Genomic DNA, 11,721 nt, shown 5'->3' with positions numbered 1-11,721 from the left:
TCTATTCCATTGATCCACTTGTCTGTCGCTGTACCAGTACCATGCAGTTTTTATCACAATTGCTCTGTAGTACAGCTTAAGGTCAGGCATGGTNATTCCACCAGAGGTTCTTTTATTGTTGAGAATGGTTTTTGCTATCCTATCCACCTCACTTTTCAATCCTGCCTGCCAGTCTCTCCCTCCAATATCCTGTCCTTCTGTACACACAGTGGCTGCCCTCCCTACGCTGGCGCTTCATCATCGCTTTCAAGCTGTGATTCACCGCCCTAGTCGGGGAGGGAAATCAGCGAAAGGACCAGGACTGGCATGTAGAAAGATAAATAGATGGATAGATAGATGATAGATAGATAGATAGATAGATAGATAGATAGATAGATAGATAGATGATAGATGATAGACAGATGACAGACAGACAGACAGAGATAGAGATAAAACAGACTTTAAATACCAACATTCTGTGCTTGGAGCATGGTGATCACCCTCCTTACACAGCCCTGACCAGAGAACTGCTACTCCTCTTTCCATCTGAGCACATTGTGGTTTAGTTGTAGCTTTGGGGCTACAGCTTCACTCACCTAGAGCTGACTGACCCTGGGCAAGGCAGTTAAGTTTTTAAGTTTTAATTTCTTCCTGAGTTTTAAGAGTACTTATTTCTCATGTTTGTTGTTTTAATAAAATGATTTTACTTATGCTGAGAGCCCCAGGGAGCACGTACACACACTCAGGCACACATATGCACACCTTTGAGCACTCAGGCACACATATGCACACCTTTGAGCACTCAGGCACACATATGCACACCTTTGAGCACTCAGGCACACATATGCACACCTTTNCCTTTGAGCACTCAGGCACACATATGCACACCTTTGAGCACTCAGGCACACATATGCACACCTTTGAGCACTCAGGCACACATATGCACACCTTTCACTCAGGCATTCATATGCACACCTTTGAGATAGGTTTCTCTTATGTAGCTCAAGTTGGCCAGGGTCTTCCTATATAGACTAAGCGAACTTTAAACTCTAGATCCTCCTACTTCAGCCTCTTTAAAAACATTTATCTTATTATTTTTGCCTATGTGTATGAGTGCTTACTCATGTCACTCTGTCTCTGTCTGTCTGTCTCTGTCTCTGTCTCTCTCTCTCTCTCTCTCTTTCACACACACACACACACACACACACACACACACACACACACACCAACATGTCCTTTGGAGGTCGCGGTAGCATTTCGGGAGTGGATCCTCACTTTCTAGCTTATCTCTGCCGTGCTGTGTACTCCAGGCTATCTGGCGCTGGAACTTCTTGCCAGTTCTCCAGTCTTGGCTTTTCATCTCACCACTGCCTCCAGCTTTTTCTGTGAGTGTGAGTTAGGGGGATGGATCTCAGGGTATCGGGCTCCTATGCCAATGTCTTTACCCTCTGAAACATCTCCTTGGCCCGTCGCCCTCAAGTGTATAGATTACGGGAGTGTTCTGTCAGTCCTAGCCACATGGATATATTGATAACAGCAACTGTTGGTGATTAATCTTATTGTTTCACTTTAAAGGCTTTCTTGGAGCCCCCAGGCAGACCCAAGTGCTCTTTGGGATGAGATCCTAGTCCAGACAACTATCCTGGGGCTATGAAGGACATACCATGTTCGCCACCCATTCTTCTATAAGAACATCTTTCCAACAATCCTGAGGCTCATACATGAAGAGAAAGTACTTAGGCTCTGAAACTCGGGAGCTGGTATTTGAACTACTTATTTTTGTCCAAGCCTCAGTTTCTACTTTTGTCCTTGGACACCACAAGGATACCTGTCTGGGAATACAGTTTTAGTATTAAATGGAACAATGTACAGGGTGCAGTTCAATGTTTCAGGAGCAAATGAGACTTGTTCCTGAAGATGTCATTTGCAGTTCAGAAGATGATCATGGCTGTGTCTGGTTGTCGGACAGCAGATGAGAAGTAGAGCCAGTTGCCTCACATGTGCATCCAGAGAGTATCTGACTGTAGTGATGCGCACACTGAATGGGGCCCACAGATTATATAAAACCTGTCTGCACATCCACCAGCCTATAAAAGCCCCACTTTATAAGGACCGAGTTTATCCTGTCACATAGCCAGTCACACTGCGAGTCTCTCACCCAGGATCGCACAGCCAGTCCTGTCCTAGTTCTATTATGCATGGGTCACTTACCAGGTTTACCTTCATTGGATGAATGACACTAGAAGAGCCATTTCCCTGTGGAGGCTGCCCTTAGCAAATAGTTCACCTTAAGACAGGAATTTATAATTCTTGACCTATGAAGGAGAACAGGAACTTTGGAATCAGCAAAGTTTGTTAACCCATAAGGCCAGGGCTGGAGAGATGGCTTAGTGGTTAACAATGACTGCTCTTCCAAAGAACCAGGGTTCAAATCCCAGCACCCACACGGCAGCTCACAACTGTCTGTAATTCCAGTCCCAGGGCATTTGACACCCTCACACAGACATACTTGTACAGTATCATGTAGCCTGGGTTTTCATAAGCATCAGATTCATGGGAAAAGTGCTTAATGGGCATTAGTATTGCGGTATTCAGCGTGTGGTTTATAAAGAGGCTCTAGGGCCTCCTCAACCTTTTAGGAGAGTTGATGAAGCTGCTCAGCAGAGCCTGGTGGTGCAAGGCCGGGAGCTCAGCTGCACTTCAGCAGAGTGCGTGTGTGAGAAGAGTCCCGGGGGATTCTCAGGCTGCACAAAGGAATGAGATAATACCAGTGTTTTCTTAAAGCTTCCAGTTTAAACAAAGATGATGGGGAGCCCCGGGGTGGGGGGAGCCCAAACAGCCTTTTAAATTTGCTGCCTGTCTAAAACACACAGAGAAAGAAGGTTCCCTGAGCCCAAGATATAGCTCTTCTGCTTTATCATACCATCTTTCTATTTGCTGATGAATGCAGAGTGCTTATAAAAGGCCCTCCTCCATTAAACCCACCCAATACACATGAAGAAGCTGTCAACAGGGCTACAGAACCGATTTCTTTTTTTAATATTTCCAGGAAAGGGGGAACATAAATTCTGCTGAAGTCATTTAAAGTCATAAACCTTTAAAATGTTTGCAGTGTGTTCTACTGATTGAAGTTTTCCAGTTGACTTAGGCCACGGTGCACCACAATTACAAAGCCTCTCTGTGATGCCAGGGAAATGGTGCCTCTGAATGGTTTCCAACTGACACTGCTCAGAAAAAGGTTATTTTTCTTTCATGCCATTGATTTCTTAAGTAAATCGTTTGACTCTGGAGTCAAAAGAAAATGGAGTCTTTGCTTAATCTTTGCTTAAGTTAGTTTTTGCAAGGTTTGCAAGGTTTTTTTTTCCTTTTGTTTTGTTTTTTAATGATATATCAAAAGTACACCTGGGGTTGGGGCTGTAGCCGAGTCAGGAGAGTGCCTGTCCTGAGTGATGAGGCTCTAGACTCCATCCTCATCGTGGTGGTATATGCTTGTAATCCTGGCATGTGGGAGGTAGAAGCAACATAATAATAATAACAACATAATAAAATTCAAGATTATTCCCCACTACAGAGAGTTTGAAAACAATCTGGATTATTGAGACTTTGTGTCAAAAGAATTTAAAAAATTAAACTGGTCAGTAGTAGCACACACCTTCGATCCCAACAACTAGGAGACAAAGGCAGTCAGATCTCTCTGAGTTTGAGGCCAGCCTGGTCTACAGAGTGAGTTCCAGGACAGCCAGGGGTATACAGAGAAGCCTACACCCACTGACAGAGACAGACAGACACCCACAGCCAAACTGTGGAAGAAGCTTGGGTACTATTATGGAAGAACAGGAGGGAGGGTTTTGGCTTCTAAAGAGATAAGAATTCCACAGGAAGACCAACAGGGTCAATTAACCTGGTCCCTTGGGGATCTCTGGGATTGAACCACCAACCCAAGATCATACACGGGCTGGACCTAGGCCTCCCTGCACATATGTAGCAGACATGCAGCTTGGTTTTCATGTGGATCCTAAATAACTGGAGCCTGGGCTGTCCCAAAAGCTGTTGCTTATACGTGGCATATGCTCTTCTAGCCGAGCTGCCTTGTCTGGCCTCAGTGGGAGAGGATATGCCTAGCCTTATAGGAATTTGACATACCAGGATGGGAGGGCCCCCAGGAGGGCCCCTATGTGCTCAGAGGAGAAGGGGAGAGGGAATAGGGGTAAGATTGTGGGAGGGGTAACCAGGAGGGAAGCAATGAGTAGGACGTAAAGTGAATAAGTAACAATAACAGTTATAATAATAAATTTAAAAATGTTTTTAAGTGCATCTTGTTTCCCACTCACTGTACCACAAGGTTTGCAGTTTGTCATATTCTAAGAATTAGCCTTCAAAGCCCGCACAGTCCTTGCCTTGTATTGAGCCTCTTTGTCAGTTACCAAACATCCTGCTCACACCATCATGCAGCAAAAATGCCCTGGTCTTCCACACGCATGGGGAAGCTAGTATGATTTCCACCTTCTGCTCTTATTCCTACTCCAACTTGCAAGTTCCAATTTTGGGAATGCCAATGTGTCAGCTGAACATGGGTGGTTGTGAGCCACCATGTGGTTGCTGGGATTTGAACTCAGTACCTTTGGAAGAGTAGTCGGTGCTCTTACCCGCTGAGCCATCTCACCAGCCCTAGGAAAGTCTTTATAAACAACATGGCTTAGATTAGACCCAGGGGTTTTCTGTCCTGAATTCTTCCTCCATTACACTGTTAACGATTAAGGCTACTTTTGTATTTGTGTAATTATATGCTTAATATATGTATAATTCTCCAAAGAATGATGCGTCTCTCTCTTTGCCCATGGACCTGAACACAGAATGAAGGTGGCCTTAAAGACAAATGAACCACAGGGGCACAGACTTACTGCACAGTTTGTTCTGGAACACTGAAGTCAAGGACTCAATCTGGCTGAAATTGGCCACCAGGAAGACATGGTCCTTGTGGGGCTCACTCCCAATGGCCTTTAGCGTATTCAGGTCCACTTGACCAACACCGATGGCAAAGATCAGGATGCCTGTGTTCCGGGCCTTGGAGGCCACCTCAGACACTGAGTCCTGAGGCCTCCCATCAGTCACAATCATTATGATTCGTGGCACATTTTCCCGCAAGGGCCTGGCCCCCTCTGCTTCTGAGAAGGCAATGTTGAGGGCATACTGGATGGCAAGCCCTGTCATGGTGCCAGTGGATAGATGGCGCATTCTCTTGACTGCCCTCTCCACCTCGGACTTCCTCTTAAAGGTCTTCAGGGAGAACTCGTTCTTGACCGTGCTGCCATATTGGAGCAGACCTACTCGGGTAACATCAGGACCAATATCCAAGAACTGCAGGATATCCAGAATGAACTCCTTGACCTTTGCATAGTCATGGGTGTTGACACTTCGGGAGCTGTCAATGATGAACACCAGATCTGCCCGCTTATTCTCACAGGAACTCTCTGGGGAAAGAGCAGAGGTCACAAGTATCAGAGGAAGGGGTGTTCAGATTTGCTTTTCTGTTGCTGTAATAAAATACTGGCCCAGGCCAAGTGGTGGCGGTGGATGATTTTAATAGCAGCAGAGACAGGCAGTTCTCTGTGAATTCAAGGCTAGTTTGGTCTACTGAGCTAGTTCCAAGTCTAGCCAAGGCGACACAAAGAAACCCTGATTTGAAAACTCAAACCAAACCAAACCAAACCAAACCAAACCAAACCAAACCAAACCAAACCAAAACACTGGCCCCAAAGTAACATGGGTAAAGGGCCAACTGTGACTAGCTGACGAATGAGGAGAGTGGCAAGCATGGTGAGCTTGGCATGTAGCCATCAAGCATGGCCAACACGGTGCTGGAAGCATGGCCAACACGGTACTGGAAGGCTTTGCCCTTCTTCCTCATTCCCTCTGCCTTGCTAAAAGCTGTTAGGTTACATCCTAATGCGAGCTCCCAAGGTTTATTCCTTTATTTGATCCTCGTCCTGAGGCTGACTACTAAGGTTCAACTACCAAAGTACTGAAGTCCAACAATCAAAAGCCTTCTTTGGCTGCCTAAGTATCATGCTCAATTAAACTTAAGTACCTCATCCTAACATGAGGGTCTTCCCTTGTTAGGGGAAAAGTGCCACTTTGCTAAGTGCCACATCTGTCTCTTCTCTATCCAGAAGCAGTCCTTTGTCTTACTCCCAGACAAATACCCCTGCCCCTTCTCCCTTACCCTTTTCTCCCCTTTCCCTTGTTCCCTTCACTTCTCTCTCATCCTCTATCTCCTGTCTTTGTCTCTTATCCCTGCCCTCTGTCCCTCTGTGGCAAAGAAATCTCCTTCGTCTTGAGAACTTGGCCTTGAGGGTCCTGAGCTGATACTTTTTCTTTCAATGGAGAAGTAAGGGTTTATTGATTTACAGGTTATAGTTCAACATCAAGGAAAGTCATGGCAGAGACTGTAGAGAAACACTACCCATTGGCTTGCTTCTCCTGCCTTTCTCGGCTACTTTTCTTATACAGCTTAGGTTGTGCTGCCCAGTGACACAAGTGGGTTGGGTTCTTCTACATTATCAGCATTCACAATCATGTCCCCACAGACATGTCCACAGGCCAGTCTGATGGAGATGACTTTTCAATTGTGTTTCTCTATCCCCAGGTTTGTGTAAGTTTTTGCCAAGCTAGGCAAAAACAGTGGTAAGAGGAAAGGATCCAATTCTACTTGTCTCTTGTGGGAAATCCTAAGACCCAGGAACATCTTTAGAACCTCCAAAATTCAGGTTTATTCTTATCCAGGAAAGTCCTCAGGCATGTCTGTATACACTAGATGTACGACCCTAGACTACACACAGTGTTTCTATTTTGCAAGATAAATCTACAAAGTCACCAATGCAGTTTCGGTCAAAACCTTTATCAAAATCAAATGTATTTTATTATTTGTGGCATGGCGTGTAAGTTTGGCAAGGCACTGAAGAAAAGATGCTTAAGAGGGTCCAATATCAAATGGCTTGCATTCTATCTTGGAAGACAGAGCTAAGAAAATGAATACCAATCGTTAAAACAAATTTTAACAACAGACTTTAAGAGAACTGCAGCAGGGCAGGAGCAGTGAAGATTACCGGCTATTATTGCGTAAGACCTAGGTTTAACTCCTAGAACCCACACAGAGGCCAGCAACTGTAATTCCAGTTCTATGGCAACCTGACAATCTCTCTGGTCTCCAAGGGCCAATGCATGCACGAGATTCACAAACATACATGAAGTCAAAACACACATAGAGTAAAAATAAATACATCTTTTTTTCTAAGAGGGAGGGGAGAGGAAGCAAGGGAGGAAAGGAAGGAGGGAGAAAGAGTGAGGGAGAGTGAACTCAGAGGCTGAGGTCCAAGAGATGAGACACGAGCTGCCTTGTGAATACCGAGCATTTGGTTAAAAGAATATATGAAGAGTGGCTCATGAACAAAGTCCTAGACAGGATATATGTGGTAGAAAACTAAGTAAAAGACTCTAGAACACAAGAACACAGAGAACAGTAGGAACTACTGGGTGGGATTAGCTGAGAATATTCTGAAGCCAACTATAAAAAACTTTTCAAGTCAGACTCAGAAATCTGTACACAGGTCCCAGATGGCATAATGTCTTAGCACCATATTGCATAACATCTTTTGTAGGGAAGTTGCATGATTGCAATCAACTGAATCAGAGTTTTCAGATGCATGTAGTTCAGTGGTAGAGCACGGACCTAGCATTTATGAGGACCTGAGTTAAATCCTCATCATAGGAAAAAAAAAAAAAAAAGAGTCAACTGAGTTTGAGTCTTGCAGGGGTTCCAGATAGATAATATACTCCACTGTTGGAACTCCTGACAGATGAAGGTGACAACCTGCTACTGTCTGGATGGGGCTTGAGAACATCCTCAGAGGGTCATGTAGCCTGATTCAATCCCTATTGTGAAGCTTGAGGGGAATGGAAGGTTAATGTAGCTGTGGCATCCAGAGGTTGGACACTTGCTAAGAACCAGGACTGAATGGAGCAGAGCCTCTGTTGCTGAGTTCTGGTGACTTTTTAAGAAGAGAGATGTATAGGGGACTTTCGGGATAGCATTTGAAATGTAAATGAAGAAAATACCTAATTAAAAAATTGGGGGTGGGGTGGGGAAGAAGAGACACAGAGGCCAGAAGAGACACAATCTCTACATACACTTCTTTATCACACAATGCCTTGTGCCCTCCTTGGGTACCTAACAGCAAAAAGTCACTACCACATACAGCCTTCCAGCCTGATACAGAATACCAAGTAAAAAACACCCACTCCATATGTATTTTATGTATGTGCATGTATCTGGGTTTCTGTATGTATGGGTGGGTGTGGAGGCCGGAGGTCTATGTCCTTCACTATTACTCTCTATCTTTTTGAGGCAGGTCTTCCCCTCAGCCAATTGGATAGACTGACTGGCCGGCCAACTCCAGGGATCCACCTGTCTCCCTTGCTGCCCATGGTAGGGTTATAGACATGAGCAGTTATGCCGAGCTTTTTTATGTGGGTGTTGGGAGTCCAAACAGCTTCTTATGCATTCACAGCAAGCTTTTCTCCAATTGAGCCATCTCCCTGCCCCAGACTTTCATAATAAAATCACCTAGCTGCGCCTATCTCCTTAGCTCAGAAGAAAGCACACCAATACACTACCTTTAGGCAGAGTGATCCTCCTCTTCCCTCTTCTCTATGCCCTCCCTGGACTTTGCAACTCAAGCAGGATTTGAAAGGAATTATAAAAAAGATCCCAAGTCCTTGCCCTAAATCCCAGCCACCACAGCTACAAGAATGAGACAGAAAGCCAACGATTAAGCAGTGAAGCCAGTCATTAGGATGGGAAGTGGAAAAGGTCTGGGAAGCCATCCTGCCCAGGCCAGTTTGCCAGGGGGTGACTTGTCATGTAGAGCTGGCATACACACCTCTCCACGGCAACCATACAAGCCCAACAGTCAGAGAAGAGGGGGGTGCCCCCAGTACCAGTAGCCTGGCAGGAAGCCACATATAACATATCCCCATATAACACCCAAATCAAATACTGGGAATTTCTCAAGACAGAGGTCCCCACATTCACAAGATGTTCTAAAATCTCCTTTTCATAGTGAATTCATCATAGGTACCTAAGTCCATTTTCAGAACAAGCTACTGAGAAAAGTGCTAAAATTGTGCCATTGCATAGGTGAGAAAATGGAGGCGCTGAAGAGTTTATTAATCTTTCATAATTCAGGAAAAGAGAAAACACACAGAAACAACACTAATTCCCAGCTCTCAGGGCAGCTATGAGCCAAGGGGCCGACAGGTAATAGCCACATAAGCAAGCATGCAGACTCTCTTCTGCCTACCCTCCTCTCCCAAGTCCTTTCTCCCTTCTCCTTAGCTCTCATACTAAGCTCGAGGATGGGCAAGAGCAGGACCAGAGTGTGTCAGGGTGGGCCAGGTCAGTTCCCCTCCAAAAGCCACACCTGCCTGCCTCTTCTAAGTAAGTCTGAACTTATTTCTGGGATAATGGTCCAGTGGTCTCTACCTGCTGAGGAGGATCAGGGAATCCGATTGACCTCGCCATAGACAAGGATTTTAATGATTCGAAGGAAGGAGACCCCACAAAGGACTAAATCACTGAAACATTTGGTAGCAGGGGCTTTTGCTCAAACTGAGATTTTTATTGTGAGTCTTACTCAGGGCATCAACATCCCACTGAGCATCAACAATTTGAAGAGAATTCTGGAAGGTCCATGTGGAACTGTGGAATTGTGTGCTAACCTGAATTATTTCCCATCAAAACAAATGGATTGTTTCCACAATACTTGGGACACAACAAAAATATCACAATGGTTCACAAATACGGTTAAGAAGTTCCACAAGAGTTGTAGCTCTGAGCTGAAATCAAGTTGTAGCAGTCTACCCTTAAGAACTCAGACCTGCTCAGTGTGTCCCTTGAAGGCTAGCTCAGTGGTTCTCAAGCCTAAGCATGCGCCGTGGTTTCCTACAGAATTTTCCTGCATCCCTAGAGCTGCTAGACTCTGAGTTTAGAGAAGCAGATGAAAACTTGCCTTTCTAACAAGTTGAATGGTGATTTTGCTGTTCCTGGTCCAGGGATCTGAGAATGCTAGAAAGCAAATCTCTAGAAAACAAAGAATTCTGGTATGTCCTGACTTCACTGCCTCACTGTGAGTTCCACAAGGTGGGACTTTGAAATGTGTTTGTGTGCATGCATGTGTGTGTGTGTACAGCATGTGTGTGCATATGTTTATGTGCATATGTGCATGTGTGTGTTCATGCATGTTCCCGTGTGTGCACATATATGTGTGTGAAGGCATGCATGTGTATGTGTGTGCATGCACTTGTCTGTGTGAACGTGTGTACGTGTGTGTGCATGCATATGTGATGGAAATGTAGAGTATTCCACCACATCAACATCTGTAGAATTAAGTGAAATTTCAGATGGTAAAATAAGGCTTCAGAGGAAGAAACAGAGTCGGGGCAATCAGGGGAAGGAAGCAACAGCAACCTTAAAGCCGGAGAGTTCATAGGTGCCTCTTGTAGGTGTCCTAACTTTAGTTCCTACACTTATTACACACAGCATCATCAGGGCTGAACTCTCAGTTCATGGCCTCCAGACTAATAAAATGTAAGCCAAAGGACCCCGTGTAGAGGCCAGTCACCCACTTTATAGAACAGCAAGCTTATGAAAAGGGCTCTCCCACAGCAAAGTCTTGAGCTTATTGTCATCAGGCTGGCATGATAATGGTAGTTTCCCTATCATTTCAAAGTCCTCACAACGCATCCTCAAGGCAGATAACACGGCAATATGAGCTTTGCAAATGCTTGAGAACACCAAAATAGTTCCCGTAAAAACCTGTCGCTTCTCCACCATGGCCAGTCGGGAGACATTTCCAGAAAAATGGACTCTCCTCTGAGTGCCCCTCATGTTAATTACTGGTGCTGAGGAAGCATGCACGTCCTCCTCAGCCTGGGGAAAGAACACACGATGATCTTCCTCTTGGCCCCTCATGACAGGACTTTCAGGCGCACTTGGCTAAGGATTTGTGAGCACATAATAAAATGTCATCCCCTCTCACCACTAAGCAATGATCTGGACTCTGTCAACTGCACTTCCAATCTTGTCATCTGGACTCAAAGTCCTGGCTTTGAGAAAATAGTCTCTTGCCCTTTCAGAAAAAGAGAATCTGGGCCAGGAGAATGTTAAGAACATTTCTGCCCTTCCGGGTGACAGTGTGCGATCTCACAACTATTTCCTCTCCTTGGGTTTGAAGATTTGTCAGTGCTAGAACTGGTTAAGGTCAACCACACTTACGTGGCAGCACGGTAAACATTTGGTGCCATCCTCCTGGGGAAGTCAGGGCATTTTGGATTAGGGAAGGATGTCTCTACAATGAGGGTAAAGTAATTTTATCTGGAGGGGACTTGGAGATTCTCAGGCAAACAGCAATAAGGTCAGATGGTCTCAGTCCAAGTCCAACCTGTCAGTCTCTGCCTGAATAATCCTGACCATCTCTGTAAGTTCTCTGACCCTCAGTCTCTTGTGAGTGTGTGCGTGAGTGTGAGTGTGTGTGTGTGAGTGTGTGAGTGTGTGTGTGAGTGTGTGTGAGTGTGTGAGTGTGTGTGTTTGTGTGTGTGTGAGTGTGCGTGTGCGGGTGTGAGTGTGTGTGTGAGTGTGTGAGTCTGTGTGTGTGAGTGTGCGTGTGCGGGTGTGAGTGTGTGTGT

At 45.2% G+C, this 11,721-nt stretch overlaps 1 protein-coding gene across 6 annotated transcripts in view; it reads right to left on the bottom strand.

The window, feature by feature from the left end:
• Window positions 1-11,721, bottom strand: part of Matn2 (matrilin 2) — a 142,070-nt gene that overhangs the window by 88,374 nt on the left and 41,975 nt on the right. For all 6 annotated transcript variants that reach the window (XM_021216544.1, XM_021216543.2, XM_029548256.1 and 3 more), the window contains exon 3: window positions 4,881-5,450. In XM_021216544.1, the coding sequence (XP_021072203.1) occupies window positions 4,881-5,450 (570 nt within the window). The remainder of the gene's footprint in view (window positions 1-4,880; window positions 5,451-11,721) is intronic.

The sequence above is a fragment of the Mus pahari genome, chromosome 17 (genome assembly GCF_900095145.1).
Source record: "Mus pahari chromosome 17, PAHARI_EIJ_v1.1, whole genome shotgun sequence".
In the NCBI taxonomy this organism is placed as follows: domain Eukaryota; kingdom Metazoa; phylum Chordata; class Mammalia; order Rodentia; family Muridae; genus Mus; species Mus pahari.
This window is presented reverse-complemented; position numbering and strand designations above follow the sequence as displayed.